This window comes from Amphiura filiformis, chromosome 5 (genome assembly GCF_039555335.1).
Source record: "Amphiura filiformis chromosome 5, Afil_fr2py, whole genome shotgun sequence".
Classification (NCBI taxonomy): domain Eukaryota; kingdom Metazoa; phylum Echinodermata; class Ophiuroidea; order Amphilepidida; family Amphiuridae; genus Amphiura; species Amphiura filiformis.
Window position 1 is genome coordinate 16,311,562 of NC_092632.1, and position 19,163 is coordinate 16,330,724.

The 19,163-nt window shown below is 36.1% G+C and overlaps 1 protein-coding gene across 1 annotated transcript in view; it reads left to right on the forward strand.

The window, feature by feature from the left end:
- The window catches only part of LOC140152718 (cilia- and flagella-associated protein 65-like), a 36,756-nt gene extending 18,043 nt beyond the window's left edge, over nt 1-18,713 (forward strand). Inside the window, exons 18-32 of the mRNA XM_072175184.1 lie at nt 209-294; nt 463-529; nt 1,090-1,255; nt 1,463-1,748; nt 2,489-2,771; nt 4,693-4,851; nt 5,538-5,726; nt 6,102-6,215; nt 7,200-7,502; nt 9,028-9,144; nt 9,377-9,481; nt 10,360-10,658; nt 14,003-14,125; nt 15,546-15,998; nt 17,516-18,713. Of these exons, the coding sequence (XP_072031285.1) occupies nt 209-294; nt 463-529; nt 1,090-1,255; nt 1,463-1,748; nt 2,489-2,771; nt 4,693-4,851; nt 5,538-5,726; nt 6,102-6,215; nt 7,200-7,502; nt 9,028-9,144; nt 9,377-9,481; nt 10,360-10,658; nt 14,003-14,125; nt 15,546-15,998; nt 17,516-17,816 (3,051 nt within the window). The 3' untranslated portion in view covers nt 17,817-18,713. The remainder of the gene's footprint in view (nt 1-208; nt 295-462; nt 530-1,089; nt 1,256-1,462; nt 1,749-2,488; nt 2,772-4,692; nt 4,852-5,537; nt 5,727-6,101; nt 6,216-7,199; nt 7,503-9,027; nt 9,145-9,376; nt 9,482-10,359; nt 10,659-14,002; nt 14,126-15,545; nt 15,999-17,515) is intronic.
- Nucleotides 18,714-19,163: the final 450 nt, after the last annotated feature.

Sequence of the window (19,163 nt, forward strand, 5' to 3'; positions counted from 1 at the left end):
CGGTGAAGCAAATTTAATCCTTACCGGTATTACTGCATTGAACTGAGAAGGCAATTGTTTGATAATTTTAGGCTTTTTTTAATAGACAGCTAAAATATTTTTGTACCAATGTAATAAAATATTGTAATTTCCAAACTACTGTAACAGATGTGAAAGTAATTCCATTTGTACATGTTTATAACAAAATTATTCCAATTTTTTTTCATAGTCTCATTTATGGACATTTACCCCAGTGGATGACAGAAAGTATGTGCTAAAACCTCACATGAATGTTGATGACATCAGACACATAGGGTAAGTATTTTACCATTGGGTAATACAGATATCAGATTGTAGTTACGTAGTTTGTAGCCTATGGTCATTTTAAGTGAACTTTCCAGTGATTTCTATTCCTAAGTTTTTTTGATATATATTTTTAAACCAGCCAAAATTAACTCTTCCTTTTTCTCTCCCTTTCTGCAGTGAGGTGGCAAGAAGACAACAGTTTTCATTGAGAGCAGCGGGAGAAGGCTCGGCAGGAGAGCTAAAGGTTAGTTGAGTTGTCTTCCATAAATCTATTAGTCAATGTGTTTTGTAGACATGGAAAATGATCAGTGGTCTGGAAAACACAGTGGAAAAGTTTTAAAAAAAATCTAAATATTTTTCAGTGTATGCTCATATGATGATAATGTGATCGAAATTAAATGTTTGGTATCAACATTGTATCAACTCTTTTGTTGATGTCTTAAGATGTGTTAAACAATAAAGGATCTTACCATGCTTCATCATCACTGTCAATAACAAATGGTCATACCTCTTGTACAAGATAGAAATCAAACAAACCTGTTGGTAGTCCTCTGCCGCCGGTTTGATTCTGCTCACTACACAAACTGTCTGCCAAATTGGCGGCCGCAGAGGAGACTAACCTTTTGGAGGTCTCTAATGGAGGTCTTTAAACACATTGGTTACAAAGAAATGAAATTGATTAGGATTACAAATAAGTAGCTTCTATCCCTGTGGTATCTGCATCCGTCTACAATGTCTTTCTTGCAGTTAATAGGTTCACATGCAACAGAAATATTGATGTAATTTAACTTTGTTTCACTATAGGCTGATGAATCCTTCATTGATCTGTCAGATGTTGTAGTCAATACAGCTATCCACAAGGACATAGTAGTGGTCAACAACAGCAATTGCAGTCTTCATTATACCCTCCATGTTGATCAATTGTTAGAAGGAAGTTATGCTGAAGAAGCTATGACTGTGGACCGTCTTGGTGAGTTTTAATTAAGCTTAAATCTGTACTCATTTTTTTTTTAAACAGGGTCTGATGCAGACACTTGACGCCGCACACACACTATGTGATATGTTTAAAAGGAATTTGGCATTATAGTATAGTTTCGATAATCATCACTTGGTTTTTGCATATAATTATGTCTGTTCATATGCTATTTATGTAAAATAATCTTCATTGCATCAACAGCTCTTGAACTGGACATAACCCAAGATATTCTACCAGCCCGCTCACGTAGGATCATCCGTGCCACAGTGCGTCCAGTTCGACGTCTGACCTATAACTTTCGTATTGCCTATCAGCTTCTGACACCTGACAGTGGAGGTAATCATCCACTGAGTGAAGGACATTATCCATTGTGTGAGATGACAGCTAATGGCGTGTATCCAGTTGTACAAGTCACTGATGCTAGATGCTATGGCAGTGCTAGCGGTATCAGTAAGGCAAGGCTATGGGGTCTCTTCTCATTAGATGGGTAAGTGAAGTGATTGATTGAGGTGGGATGCTGAACAACAAACAAAAAGACAAACATGCACATTTGTGTTTCAAAGTAAACAAGTGCCAAGTCAACAGTTAGTATCTACTATATTGTAATACAACTGGGTATCACCATGTCTGAGGCCTTCCATCTAGCTCTTGAAAGGAAGTTACATCTCCCTATACCTCACTGTACAAGTGGAAGGGTTAAGTATTGTCATTGGTCATGACCAGTGCCCCAATTCACAACATGAACTGTTAAGAAGTATCCATAGACCTCAGAAATGCATGCATGTAACTGTATTGAACCTTCAAACCCAGGAAAAGAATTGCATGCATGCATGACTACTGATTATTTTAATCTCCCCTAGATCATAGAGTTTCCATATGGCTAAATCAGGGTTTGATCTTGGGGATCTGTGTCACAGACAGTTATTTCAAATTACTCTTGTGAAAATTTGAGCTAGCTTGAAATTTTCCTGTACAACAAGGAAGTTACTAATGATGTCTTGGGGAACTGAACCTCCCATACAAACACTTTTACGAATCCTGGCTGCAAAGTTGAGGTAGTCTAGATATATGCTGGTTAGTGTGTCCGAACTTCATCTTGTAATGCTGATTTATTTATGGGGAGTCTTGGGCCATAGTTATCAGCAATTTTCTGTAAACTCAATTTATATCTAATTTATAAGTCTTGTTGAGCTAACATGTATGATTTTGTTCTATGACTACATGTAGTCTTAATACCAGTCTGGATTGTGACCCATCCATTGAGGAGCTGACCTATCCTAAACCAACCAGGCACAGCACAACTCGCAAGGCTCCAGTCAACACCAGGACGGTAATGGATTTCAATTTCAGTGCAGCACCAGCTGGTTGTGAACCCTGTGTGGTTCATTTGATGTTGAAGAATACTGGTTCAGTGGCTACGGAGTGGTCATTCCTGTTTCCTGAAGACCTGCATTTGGAATTGGAATATTGGGCAGAGACGGGGGAGTTTGATGGAGATGAGCTGCATGAGGTCAGTTTTTATCTTATATTTAAACATTTATGTTAAAATTTAATTACAAATTGCTTGTACTTGTCAGTGTGTGATAATATGACGCATGCCTTAAATGTGCAATCCATGATCTGTACCATGGGTTTATTTTAACCTGTTGTTAAATATAATGTGATGTGTGTTAAATTAAACTTAAACTAAACTGGAACTGAAATTTGCAAGTACTTTTTGCTACTTTGCTATAGATGATTAATATACACCAAGATATGTGATATGTGATATTTACATTTTATGAGTAGTTTTTCTTGTTCATTTGCTTTGAAACACTCCTTTAATATGTTGATTCTATTGTTTCATTTATTGTTTTGTTGCTGATGTATCTGACTGTAGGGGTTGTACAGTAATTATCGTTTCTGTGGGGCGGGTTTACATCAGGTAGGTGTTGAATGATAGGGTTTATATGTGAGGACAATTAAAGTTAAAATGCATCTTCAAGTTCTAACCTCACAACACATAATTTGTGACACTGGGGTAGATTTCACTAACATTTACAACGCATCATTTATTTAACAAATAAAGTTAAAATACATTTTGACTCCGAGTTCTAATCTCACAACACATACATTTAAGACACTGGGGGTAGATTTCACTAACGTTTACAACACATTTAAAATACATCTTGACTCCAAGTTCTAATCTCACAACACATACATTTGTGACACCTTGGTTTCAATAACATTTACAACGCATCATTAATTTAACAAATAAAGTTAAAATACATTTTGACTCCAAGTTCTAAACATTTGTCACACCAGGGGTACATTTCACTAATGTTTACAATGCATCATTAATTTTTAAAACAAATAAAGTTAAAATACATCTTGATTTGAAGTTCTAACCTTACAATACATACATTTGTGACACCTGGGGTACAGTTCACTAACGTCCATAGGATTTATATAATATGTGACATCATCTACTCCATGGGGGCCAAAGGAGGCAGTTTTGAAAATTGAGTTACTATAATTATCCCCTTGTATTAACATTAGGCTATTATAAACTGAAAACACCAAAGGTCTGGCATACTTGGTTCTGAAGTTATGAGGTTTTGTGATATGTATTTTCTTATGTATTTAATTGTTTTTTTTACTCCATATTTTTGCCTATATCTCAGTTTCAAATTTGCGCCGTTGGCCCCCATGGACCAGATCGTGTCACATATTATGATGGGTTGTAAGTGAAATTCATCACTGGGAAAGTAATGATACAGTGGTACAACTATTGGACTGCAGTATACCAGAACCCATCCCTGTCCCATAACTCACATTGAATGAGTTGCCAGTTTATACAGATTCAGATTTCAACCCGTGCACTGTGCCCCCCCCCCCTGTAATTTAATTTGGAAATTCTAGTTTCAACGCCAATTGAGAGTTCAAATGGGATCTTTAACAGAACTTGACCGTACCATGAATCTTGTGGGAATTGATAACACCTTGTATTCACCTCATAGCCTTAATGCAGGATAGTGTAATACTTTAAGATACCCTACAAGCTGTGCTTTCTCATAGTAATTAACACCAAAGGAAAGGGTGCATTTACTTCCTTTTGCCTGGTGGTCAGAATGCCCTCCTTGTCACCATAAAACAGTTTTCAATTTGGTTCAAGATGTTATCTGATCAAAGATGCTTGTCATTGTCAGTGATGGTGTTTCTCTTGCAATTCTACATCATCTGTATTATATACATTTTCTGTATGCTGCTAATACTTTGCCTAAACCTACTTTTGTTTCTGTGTAGAATTTGCATTTGCTAATGTTTTTTGGTCATTTTATGTTTTGTGTAAATAAATGATGATGAGACATGATGGTGAAATCACATTAGTACCAAGAAATGTTTTACTAAGAAAAAAGACCTCTTTAAATTGATATTTCCTTGTGTTTTAGATGCGTATAATGGACAACAAGTTGTTTACTGTGGAGCCAAAGCAAGGCTGGTTAGCTCCTGGGCACTGTCAGACTCTTACTCTGAGCTACTCTCATGACTTCAGTGGCACTGATAGACTCCCAGTGCTCTTTAAGCTGTCGCAAGGGCGGGAGATATTGGTAAGTTTCTTTTTTTTCTTTTTGTAACCATTTATTTGATTTCAAGTTGCTAACAGTTTGCATAACACAAACAGCTAGAGGTAAACTCTATATAATGTCTTGAAATGCAAAGTATAGTTGTGTGTGACTTAATTACTTTTTATCATTTTGAGATGTTTGTGCAAAAGGTCCCTATCTGCAATAGCTGCCCTATATACATTTGGTTACTCCTGCATTCTATATAGACATGCCTCTAAAGATCTAACACTGGGCAGCTATTGCTTTCTGGCACTAACCACTTGATTAACATTAGTCACACACAGACCAATTGTAATCCTTCTGAGAATTGCTTGAATTAGATACAGAAATTGAAGCAATTAATATAGTTGAGTATTATAGCTTACAAATTTATTACCTTTAATTTGAGTATTTTTTGTTAATTGTGAGCATTAATTTAATACCTGATCGAACAGGAAATCTGTTAGTTGAAATATAAAATAAGGATGTAAATGCTGAAATTAGCCTTTATACACATATTTAAGTTTGACTGTTTTAGTGTACACTTTGTTAAAGGCATGGGTTTAGCAATGTTTTTTGAATGAAATGTGATTCATACTTTGAAAAAGAAAAGTGAAAATAGTATCCAGAATCAAGATAAGCAATAAAACAACATCTAATGTATATACCCATTCTTTCTTCTCATACAGCTTAATTTTGTTGGTGTCACTGTGGATGCGGATCATAAGTATGTCCATTTTCCAAGCAGCAAGCACATGTTTTCTCCAGTGCCTGTAGGTCTGGAGACTGACCCCAAACAAATATATGAGCTGTATAATGGCGGTGCTGTACCGGTGCAGTATCAGCTGGATTTGACAGCCCTGCAGTATGTACAAGAGGTAGGTATAGGTGACGAATTTCACATTCATTTCGTTTATCCAGATCCAAATGTTGAAACATTTCAAATGTTTAAAAACCGCATGAGTCTAGTATACTCAGTTGCAAAGTTAAAATCTTTATGCAGAAGTTTTTTAGATAGATTGGATCATGTCAGGCACACTATTAGCTGTAGTTCCTGAATTAATCAAATTATAAGTTAAAAAAAACACCAGCTAACAATGCAGCACTTTTCAATTCAAAAGTCATTTCTCTCTCAGGTTTGAACTATAACAAGGTGAGTTTATCAACACAAAAGTTAATGTGCCATTTTCTGTGAAGAATTCAAGAAGCCATTGCAGGAATTCACCTGACTGACTGACATTCTTTCTTTGCAGGAAAACTTCAACCATAAGATCTTTGAGTGTCTGAATCCTACAGGAGAGATAGCACCAGGAACCACTGCTAATGTAGAATGGGTCTTTTCTCCACTGGAATCCAAAACTTACATGGTATGGACATGTCACTCATAGCACCACATATTATTTTGTACATTGTGATGTACATTATAACCACAAATAGACAATTTTAGTTATTTTTCCATTGCTTGTCCGTTTCCTTGTAACTGAGCTTAATTGCATATTTACTGTAGCATTTATTTATTAGCTCAGATTCTTAATAAGCTGCATGTAGGCCAAACCCAGCCTGCTAGCCACTAATATATGGCCCTTGACCAACTGTAAAATTGTAAAGGAAAACAATTAAACACAAGAAATGGGGGTGTTTTTGACCCTCAAGCATGTATGTTTAAAATAATTGTGTTTGGCTCCCTGTGACCCTCAAACAAGTTAAGTTGAAACCCTTTATTAACTATATAAATTTCTTAAAGGGCAAACCTTTCTGTCCATACATCTCACTAATCGGAGTCTCTACCCAGATCATGTAAGTGGTTAAGAGGGCGCAACACTAAATCACTCCACATTTTATGTAACAACGAAATTCGCTAATATAGTCCATAGTGAATATGAGATTGTAGCGACCATATCTACCGACATGTTCACTTTAAATCACTCAATATCGGCTCATATGAATTCGACAAGTGTCTTTAATGATAACATGCAGAAAAAAACTGGACAATTGATCTCAAAAGCAATTCTCTGTGGCGGATTAAGAGAAAACCCGATTTTGAAATGTGAGTGGTAAGTTTAGTACATTTTTAGCTCTTTTTTTTTGCACCGCAAAATAGCAAATAAAGTCAATGGTCATCGATATATGCCGACAAAAGTTTTGGAATCTAGAGAAACAGAGCTTTAATTTGATACCAAATTTATTTTGCCAAGTATTGCAGGGACGCCAGAAATGGTGTTTGAAGTAGGCCGAATTCACACGTTATCCTATGGGACGCTGAATTAGTGCTGCGCCCCCCTTAACTGTGTGAATTTGATCAATCTAAACTCTATGATACTTATTTGATACTCACATTTTTGTCTTTCCAGGTTAATGTTCCAATCCACATCATTGGTGGTGATACAGCTCTCATCACATTCACTGGTATAGGCTATGACAAGCGAGTCATGGGGGACACAGTACAGATGAACTCACAGCTTCAACCCAGTACAGTGCCTTCTGTTCAGAGTGTCCCTATTCCTGGACAGTTAGTCTATCTAAGCGAGGAAAGAGTGTCATTTGGTAACATGCCACTGTTTAGCCAGTCTCGTCGTATGATTTATGTCACCAATCATTCACCAAACCATACGGTATCATTTGAGTGGTATGTCACATCAGCTGCTGATAGTCAGGTCAGTGATTTGTTTCAGGTCAAGTCTTATTTTTTCATTCTTATTTTTTGCATTCTTATTTGGTTGCAGCAAAGAGTTATGCATTTTGCAGCTTACAGAATAACTGAGTATTTCCTTTATGATGCTCTTTACACTAAACGTAAAAAAACAAACAATACAGTACAACTTGCTTTACCATTGTGATGGTAATAAATTATGACCTATCTGGTTCAGCCAACCATACCACACCACATCTGTACAGTCTTGCACACTTTTGACTTTTGTCTTAGATATGATTTGTGACCATAATGCCCGTTACTATTAGGTTATAAATGTTATTCAAAACCATAATTCACACTCTCTGTCACTCTGAAACTGGTAAAAAAAAAAAATTGAGTTTTGCAGTAAATAAAGCTGACACACATGAGGCATTGTATGGGTTCTATAATTGAGATCCCAAGGCACAATGTAAGGGGTGTCATTTCTGCTCCATTTGCATGATTTTACTCAGGAGGGAGAAAATGCCTAAAATATTTGTTTTGATTAAAGGACTTAATTCAAGAACCACAAGACCTATGGAAATATAAGTAGGATATTAGCTTTCGACTCAATTCCTATATGAACAATGTATTAATATTACGAAGTATGCTGCAGGTTTCTAACTAAATGGAAACATATAGCTCCTGCCATCCTTACTCTCCTTACATGCACACATACATTGTTTATATTGTTACATTTTCAAGTACATGTACACTGCCAATCATAAATGTTAAAAATTTGGGGTTTTTTTATCGAGTAAGTCAGAATTCCCATATTAAGTCGCCAATCACCTTATGAATATTAATTAGCCCATCAGCAGTGTCACACTATGCAAATTGTCAACTACAAAAAACAGGTGTTGGGGAAACCCCATGCACAGTAATTTATGAATGGAAAATAATATGTGCAGTACTGTATTGTAATACCATCAGAAGAAACCATTCTAGCTTAGAAAAGCTGTTTTCTCTGTGTCAGATTGTGATTTTTGCTGATATTAAACTGTTTTTTGAGGCTGTGCATGTGATATCCCATTATAAATGTGAAGAACCAGCCAAATTCATGAAAACGGATTCGCTAGCACAGATATAAATTCAATTGCTCAGTACATTGTAAAGATGGTTAAAACAAGCGAGCTTTCTGATTACCAGTAAGGTAAGGTCAGATTGTTACAAAAAGATAGTGATTAATAAACACTACACTGCCAAAGTATAATCCCAAAAAGCAAAAATAAAGCCCAAAATAATATTGTTATATTTAATAAAAGATTATGCCCACACACTATGTGCATCCTCCGTGTACAGTCGATGCACTAGTACAGTCAATCAATTGGTTCCTGGCTATTTGTTAGTTTTTGTTTTTACAACTTGCCATCTTTGTGTGCATAATTACTTATGATCGGCAGTGTATGTGTCCAAGATTGAGCTTCATACACAAATAGCTGTTCATATAAATCACCCAGAAATCCAATGCCTATTATGAATGTGTGATAAACCTGTTTGACTTACAGATGGTAGAGATTGAGCCTGTGTCAGCCGTTCTTGAACCAGGTGAGAGCTGCATGTGTAAAGTGTCATTTACTGCCACTGGAGAACCTTCCTTCTATGATCTGGATGTTATCTGTGAGGTAAGGGATGCAGGTGCACTCCATTTAATATAAACATTTTTGTGTGAATCTAACATCATTATAAGCTTATATTAAGCTTTTGTATGACCTCATTAATTTGGATTTTATTTGATATTGTAATGGGATTCTTCCATTAATCAATAGAACCAAATTAGTTCAATCATTTGATAGACCATTAATTGCTAATTGACTGTTATTAATTGTGAAAACATGAATCTTTATCCATTTGTAGGTGACTGATGAGACCATAATGGCCAACTATAGACGTGACTTGGCAGCATGGGAAGCAGAGAAAACAAGGCAACAGTATGAATTCACTATCAATGATCCAAATGCTGTGAGTCAAAAACAAATCTTTTACTAGAATGAAGGATGTAGCTATAGAGATCACTATGCTCATTTCTTGTGCACAAGGTGCCTAATTCAATGTTGGGGACACTCGTTGATATGCACTGTATATTACTATTCCATGATACATTACTTTATCCTTCATAATGGATGTTTACTGATTGGCCTGTTTACGCTACCTTTCAGTATTCGCTGCCCTAGTGCACGTTAGTAACCATTGGTTACTGGTTCAAGCCTGGGCTCATATACCTGTTCTGAATTATGATATGCCATAGGCTTTGTGTTGTGATCATTTCGATCAGTGGTTCATAACAAAGAAAGCGTGAGCCAGTTGACCTAGCAACGGTTATATTCTAACATGCACTACGCCAGCAAATAACTATGCAGGAAAGAATATTATACTGTGACTTGATTTGAGCTGAAGAAACAGTCATGGAGAGTGTGAATCATTTAAAAGCTACTATTATTATAGCTAGGGCTTCAGTACTGCAAAAGGGACTTCAGGGGATATAGTGTACATTACATATTAAAAATCAATGCTCTTTCTTGAAGTATAAACATTTTTGTTCCAGTTTGGTCATAATGGAAAACCAACTGTAGGGATTCATTAAATTATTAGCTGATCTTTCTCTCTACCCATCTCTCTACCATTGCGATAGTGTGCTAATATTGAAAACAAAGTGATTGTTCAAGTGGGTTGAAAGCTCTGAATGTTAAATTGTCCCATTACTTTTATCTTTTCTTTTTTAATATTCTTTACTTTATGATTTTTAACACAATTTATAGAGTTGTAGAATTCCAAGGTATATATTATACTGAACAACCACAAACTTTATTATTGTTTATATATTCCAACCATCACAACAGCCAAAACCAAACGTCAGATTGTGCAGACAGATTGCCCAAGAAAACGGCCGACAATCACCAGTCTCAGAGGAATTCAAGCGTTACCAGACCCTGCCACCAATCAAACACATGGAAACTGAGAAGGAACAAAAAGACCGTCAATATCGTGAGAGGCACACAGATACAGGAACACCTCTGTGGGAGAAACCTGAGGTGCCAGAGAGTTTCTTGTTACACCTAGGAATCACAGCTAGGACACATACCATTGCAGAGTACCAGAGTAATTTCCCTAATGCTGTGCAAAAGTATTTCATCGATAGGTGAGTGGATTATGTATGTACTGCATACGTAGCATTTGGTAAGGGTTTTATTTTTTGGTGTAAACCAGGAGAGCTTAAACCCCCAAAAGCTATCCACCAGGCATGCACCTGACCATGATTCTAAAATTTAACCTCTGATTTTCACAACATCATCCTCATTGTTTAATCATGTTACAACATTAAGAACAGTTTACTCACCAATGTGTTACAATTAAACTTAAGGCAAACATATTTAACAAGCGCCAGTGCAAACTACCAATAAAATATTGGGTCGACATAGGAATTTAACGCTCACCTTATGTGTGCTAAGGCAGATGCCCTATACCATTTTTCATCCTGATGTGACAGTGCGCATTTCATTTGACGCAGCTTCAAATCGCTATTTATCGCAATTTGCTCAAAGCTCTAGCGTACACATGCACACTTAAAGACACCGAATAGATGCATGCGTGAAACTACTGCCTCAGCGCGTTAACGTCACTACCACATCAAGTTGAAAAATTGAATTCTCACCAGGCTATTGGCTCTCCATGAAAAACACAGCTGAAACTAAAGCTATAAATGAAGGACAGTCCGGATATACAACAACACATGCACAACATGTAACACAACATGGAACGCAAGATCAAGTAATGATGCTTAATCACCACTTCAGCATAAACAGTTAAAAGAAGGTAATAAAGTTACAATTCTAGTGAACCAGAACAATGAAAAACGTGTGTTTGTTTGTTCTGGTTCATGGTGCGTAAATCTATTACCTACTTTTACAATAAATTCATTTGATATGCCACATATACACCCAAATGCATCCTGTGTATTTAGTTATTATTTTCATGGTGTATTTATGACCGGATTTAACATGTGATTGCTGCATACCTTGATCAGTAGATATGTTTATGAGTTTTTTGAAATGGTGTATTATCAGTTCCGCCCCTCGCAAATAAAATCACAGTATGTGCTTTGTTATTAATAGCAAGTACTACCTCTTTATTTAAGGGAGCAATCTTATTCCAAAATGTCCCACTCCCAGATCTAAATGCAGAATTTGCAGTGTTGGTTATTTGTTGATACTGCTTTGGGCTATTCCAGTTGAAATTCACACATCCCCTATGGAATACATGACCCACACAAGGGGTGTAGATTCAAATCAAATCCAAGGTCATATCTTTCATAGGGGCTGTATGAATTTCAAATGGTATAGCCCATTTTGACTTTGTGAGCAGGCTGGATACCGGGGCTGGATACAAAGTCACCTAAGGCAGTATCTGTTTTGTAACATCTACACAGGTTCTGCATTTAACCTGGAGAGAGCAAGTTATAATAATCTGATAGCCTAGTTTTTCCCTTATGTATGCAATGATTGAATGATGCAAAGCACAGTTTAATAGCTATAGCTTGTTTAACAAGTTGGAAACACATGAGTACATTTAATAATGCAGGTGTCAAGCAAATTGTCACACAGCTGTGATTTTATTCAGGTATGACCAGACGTAGTGGGAATTCATACGAACGCTTTTTCTGATCTATTGGCTTAAGGTTATTAACTATTTTAAACTGTTGAGATTTGGTAGTTCACAGCATCTTGCAAATGGTAGTGAGGTTTGGCAAAAACTGCATTGCTCATTTAATTGCGAGCATGTAGAAGAATTCAAATATCACAGATATACTTTTGTAGGTCATGTGGTTCTTGAGTTATGTTGTAAAGAGGGCTGAAACAACAACACTTTTGTAAGACGTATATAACTCATTAACAACAATAAATTAAGCAAGTTTGCAAATTCAATAATATATTGATCTAGATAATGCAAATTGATTTTTTGGTTGCTTCGACCAACAATACCTCGTCTACCCTTAATGCTGTCCTTTTTCAATTATACTTTTTAAAATTAGGCTATATCAAAGCTCCATCGTGCGTTAGTAAAACTTTGCGCATTAAGTAAATATAAAGTTGTATTTTTTTTTATCACCTGTATGCATTTAACCTGGGAGGGTAGATGATAATCTGAATGCAAGATTTGATTGAATGATGTAAAACACAGTTTAATAGCTATAGCTCGTTTTACAAGTTGGAAACACATGAGTACATTTAATAAGGCAGGTGTCAAGCGATGTGTCACACTACTGTGATTTTATTAGGGTATGATCAGACGTAGTGGGAATTCAGACAAAAGCCTTTTCTGATCTATTGGCTTAATGCTGTCTTTTTTCAAATATATTTTTTATAATTATAAGATGAAAGTTGTTATTTGAATATTTTAACAAAAGATAAAATGATGCTCTGATTTCAAAGGAAGCAAGCTATACTTGGTATTTTTAATTATCCATTTTTCATTTACCTTTTTAAACCTTTTTTAATTTAAAGACAAGTAAGTTAACAAGCATAGAGTGACAGTCAATACCACTGAACTTGTTACATACACATTTTATGGACTTTTGGGATCATGTAGCCAATCGGAAAACATGTTGGAAAAATATGCAAAATTGTCTAAAAAGTTGCATTGCTTTTGAGTGCATGCATATGATTTACTCATTTCCTTTAATGCATTTATTGTTGCTCTTATTTTTTGACATTTTAAATGAATTTGTTGTTATACAAATAGGGATTTGTGTGTATGTATGAAATAAGTTAATAACTGTGTATTACTGGTTGACAGAGAAATAATCCACTAGCGCTGAGATTTGATGTATCTAATGTACTCCTCCTTAAGGGCTTATGTATTAGACACATTATTGTATCAATATCTCAGTGGGCATGCATTTTTTTGTCCCATTACTCTCTCAACCTGTAATACAGGTTTTAGCAAATAATGTTGGCTGCAAAATGATAGTGAACTGTTGTTTACATTTACAAGCTTGACATTGGGTAGAACATATTCTTGTATTATGCTGGGGAAACGATTAAGCATCAGTAATGATCTCCTGTATTGTGTACTTGCGTAATATTTGTTTGTGTGTATTGTATACCTTGACTGCTTACATTAGACTCAGTTTTAACCACCGTTTATCAGTGGGAGCTGGTAGGCTAATGGATAGAGCGTCCATCTAGAGATCAGAAGGTTGTGGGTTTGATTCCCATGCCAGCACATTCCCTTGCTTGTTTCAAGTTGGATTGTGTGCCAGTCAGTGTTTATTTGTTGTCTTGATTTTAAAATTGTATCATTTTGGGTTGGTAAACTGTTCTTTCTTTCTTATTGGGTAGAACTTTATCCATCCTTATCTAGCAGTTTCATCTTCAGAGCATCTAATTAAATTTGATGTTGGACCTCATAATATACACTAGGAGAGCTGCCAAAAGCACATTGTGCAGTTTTCTAAATTATCATGATTATTTCTTGATATTACAGGAGTATGAGTGAGAGGTCGCTTAGTAGTAGCTTGGGCAAACCAGCTGCAAGTAAGAAGTTGCCTGACACACTCACAGAAGAGGAGGAAGATCTGGTCACTGGCATTGCAGCAAATATCATCAGGTAAAATGATATAGAATGGTGTATTGTCATGAACCTTTGGAATAACAAGGAGAACCAAATAATTTAATGATGTGTTCATAGTTGAACCATAATTTTTGTAATCCATATGTTGAAAATCTATGGTTGATCACAATGCAACACAACATGTTTTTTATGATTATAATTTTATGATATAAACAGTTTATTACATGTTTACATCCACATTTGTAAGACATTTAATTTTGTGTACATTTAGTATTTACAGAGAAAAAACAGACATAAGTTGCAAGCTGTGGTTGACAAGATTTCATTAACCCTAGAGCGACTGAGCTATATTTTGTAACATAAGCTACAAAGGGGGGTTGTTGCTCCCCTAATTTTCAATTATAAACGTATACCATATACCGTATTTGGTACCAATGTATAGGTATGGCACACCGACATCGCCTGGCTAATAATTACTTTGTCAGCAGAGATACTAAAATAAATACCCGGGATCGATACACATGAATTTGCTATGCACGAGTTTGATATGAGAAGAAAATCTTAGGATACCGGGGTAGAAAATGATGAATATCTCCCGTAAATGATTTCGTATAAAGAAACTAGATATGGTCCCTTGCACTTGAATATATATTTTGAACAGATATGATAGTCATTAGCTTGCGTCTTGAGAAAGAACCGTGCGTGTTGAGTCAAAAACTGACAATAATTCTAGCTAATTCTGATTTATATGTGCCGAATTATATAGCGCAGTGTATAGGCCATAAGGCCAATCGTTGAGGTAGTCTAAAAGAATATGACCTATGGCGTCCATGCTCGACCCACACATCAGCGAGATCAGTAACCGGCTAATAGGGGCTATTGTCAGTAGCCTTTAGTCAGATGTCCTTCGGCCCATGCAACTCAAAACTATTAAACAGGTCGATACAAAATGGCCATGCGTGGCGGTGGATTCAACCTACCATGGCGATTTCTGCCATGAAGATATCGGGGCGATGACACTGTGTATGGTCTCCTGTATCCAGTGACACCAAAATAAATACTAGGGTTATTATTTCAGGAAAGCATTCCTGCAGTTTGTAAATTTGACCTACTGTCATAGAAGGGAAAGCAGTAAAGAAGATAAATGAATAAAATGGGATAATCCATTTGAAATCCACACCCTCACTGTGCAATTCCAACCAAATTCAATCAACTGTTTAATCATTCTGGGTCCAACCATTTTCATCCATAAAACCATGGAAAAGGTGTGGAAGATTTTAATTTTACGTCCAGCTGGATTGAACAAGTTGCAACTGGAATTGAGATGGCAGCAAATCTTCCACATTGGGAGTGTTGATTTTGATTAGAATAGCCCATTGAATAACAACACTCCACAATATTATGCATGATACATTATTGTCATTGACACATAATAATATCTATACTTTAATTACAGAGCTCTACTGGATGACCATGACTTTCATGAAGCATTGCGAGAAATTCCTCATGAGCCTGTCCCCTACTTCACACAATTTGGAGAGAAACCCCAAACACTTAGTCAAATGGGCATGAAGATTATGGACATTGAGAAAACAGGTAGTCCTCTCCCTCCTCTGCCTGCTCCAGAAAAAGACATGCCGGATGTCCGTACACACACAAGAGCTACAGTAGCTGAGGTCTCATTTGATGTCAACAGTTTGACGGGATCTCGTCGTCAATCAGTGAAATCAGAAGGACATATGCCAGCGGAGTCTCCTGTTTCAAAGCATATCATAGCCGAGTCCATTGCATCACTGGAGCTTCCTGCAAGATCACTTGCTCAGTCTTCCCTTGCTTTGCATACTGAAGAAGACTATCAGCAGAGCTTGAGGGAGGAAAGGAAAAGGATAGAACAGCAGACACTGAAAAGGTAAACATATCCTATGAACGCCAGGGCTCGACCTTAACTTTTTTTGGCACTGGCCAGTGGGGCGTGTAACTCTAAAAAGTTACACGCCCTATAGAAATTTTACAAGCACAAATTTTTAACATGTAACAATAATAGATGTGAGTCCTGCTTGTGATTTGTTCTTCATTCATTAACATTGGTGTAGATTTCTTTTTGACATGGGGGGGGGGGTTGAAAACATTTCTTGAAGTATAGTGAATCCAAAAGCTTTTAGGGCAAATTAAGTTTATGGTACAAATACGTGCGAAGAACACAACATTTTGTTACCATATTGAAGCTAAAATTGAAGGGAGCCTTTGGTGCAAAAGTGGAGCAAATTCGCATGAAGAGAGCAAAAATGGTCAGTTTTAGGCTAAATTGCCAAATATGGGCATCGAAATTCCACACGCCAGTCGGGCGTGTACTTTTAGAAAGTTACACGTCCAACAGCAAAAGTACACACCATTGGCATGCAGGTGTGTGTAAAAGTCGAGCCCTGATGAACTCGAGTGATATACAGCTGCTATGTCAGCGATAGTAATTTTGATTATTTACCAAACAAATCTGCTGCAATTTTATCTATGTCAATATAAAGATAATGCTGTGAAATGAACTTTGACCTTGTTATATTCTGCCTGATTTGTAACTTATTTTAGTGACATTTAAGATGGAAATTTCTTTTGACATATATGAATATCCACTCGTATATTCTTTTTGAAAAAAAAGTTTGCCACTTTGTGGTGATATAATTTTAAATCATTCATAGCTTTTAAATGAAAAACAATATTTGATGATGGTGTAAATTCCCTCATATTGGGTTGCATTTTAAAATAAATTAATAGTCTACACCTTTCTTAGTTTCCTTTATTGAAATTATTAACATGAACAAGCCACACACACAATCAAAAAAGCGTGGATCAATCCTGAAGTGGCTAATGGCAAGTTCATTTATTTTCATGCCGATATCATGACACACCTGCTGCTGCAGGTCATGCTAATCTTGGATCAAGGCTGAGTTTTGTAGTGGTCTAAATTTGCACTAGCAAGAATCACAAAAAAACAAAAACAAAAAGTACTGTTATGTTACAATCATAACTGATCTTGCAGGTTTGGAACCAATATGCTAAAGCCTAGCATCTGTCAATAACAATTCCAGGAGTAGTTCCACTATTGCAGCAATTATACGCAAGCATTACCATCCACACACATACATAAATTTTAGGCTAAAGAAGTGACTTCACATGTTTATGCAGAGATTGAATGCAAACATCATTTCCCGGGTACTGCTTGTTCCTCTGCATCTGATACTTGGAATATGAATTTCATTTACCACCTTGTCCTTACAAAGTCTAAGCTTTAGTGATGTTAGATATAACACGTGTCATATAAAATTGGGTATTTTTACCCAAAAAAAGTAGGCTATAAAAGAATGTATAAGCTATAGGTTTTCACTTATTGATTAAGGACATTATTTTGTTTTTGAAACTTTTTCTCCATAGGCTTTCTGAGTTTGGCAATGTTTTGGAGTCCGTCTTGGAAAACACCATATTTAACATCGTAAATGAGTCTGGTCAGGGCGAGGTGAATTTGACAGCTCGTCCGCGAATCATAGCATTACCTCCTTCAACACCACCAAACCAGAGTACCAGAAGAGGGTCATCAGGGTCAGAGGCAGCTCCTTCTAGGTTGACAAGGACGAAGGTTGGCTCAATTAAAGCTAATAATAGTATGCGATCTAGGAGTCCAGCAGGATCAGTGAGGAGTGGTGGAGGAGAATCGCATCACTCTAGTGCCAGATGAGGAGAAACAAATTGATTTGTCTATGCAGTGTGCAATTTATTTACATTTGTATGATATATGTTAACTTGGTCTCTTGGAGGCAAACAGGTTATTTGGTGGGATATTTAATTTGTGAAACTGTTTTTCTGAAATTTTTCTGAAACATTAAATATTCTAAAGATAGCACTGAAAATAGCATGATTTTCAGTGAATTGTAAAGGTTTGCCTAAGGCATGTTAAAACAAAGTTTGCAAGCTTGAGTTCATTTTACTGACTTCAAAAATTCCATGGTTTGAAAACTCCCCAAAAATGTTAAGTGGTATCTAATGGCTCTTTACTATATGAGGATTTTGATTGTTCTCTCTCTGCAAAACCAAATAAAGCAATTATATCCGTCCATTTTTATACTGCAAATTATATGACACATGTATATATTCTGAAAGTTATTATATCCGTCCAAACCAATTACAAAATAAAAAGGAAGAAAATGTGAGGAACCATGTTCAAGTTTGCTCACAATAGAGTGTAATATATGTGATATATTGTTAATAAATGTGTACCATATTTGTAAATTTATGAATATTATCCTAAAGTGTGTCATACATGCAATATGAACACAATTTCACACTGTAATGAATTTGACAACTTGTGTGTTTTGATGTATACATATTTATAGAAATCCAAATTTTTGTGATGGTATAAAATCTGAATTTTCTGAGGAGCAGATGCAATCACCTGTTGACATAATTATGTAAAAGTGGAAATTTTTGCGCTACATTTATTCATGATTTTCGCTCACCAAACAGCTACCGCGAACAACAAACAGATATATTCCTTTATTGTATAGGTCAAATGAGAAAGGTTTAATTACAAATCTATAAAACAAGTGAAGCAGTTTAAAAATGGAAAAGCGCAAAACAGGGTCTTAGCTAGAAATTGAGGGTTGCCCGTCATTTGAATAAATTTGCCTGTCCTAATTTGACCTTTAAAATATTTACCAGACATCTATAGCCCATTGGGGGTTCAAAGAGTTCAAATATGTGCTGATATGGCCTTGTTCTACAAATTGGGTCTACTAAAAAGGGCAATTAGCTTTTCAAAACATACAATTTATGATATAGCATCTGTCAAAGGCATTAATTTTGCCCGTCCCAGGAGCAAACTGGCCGTCTAAAATGACGGCCAGACGGGTGGCTAGCTAAGCCCCTGGCGCAAAAAAAATTAGGCATGCTAACATTTCCACCATCACAATCCTATGCATTTATGATTGCCTGTTGATCAGTGATGAATTTGACTATTTGTATGACATTTGAATTATCAAATTCAGTTAACATGGGTACTTTCTGTCATTAATTTGATATTTGATAT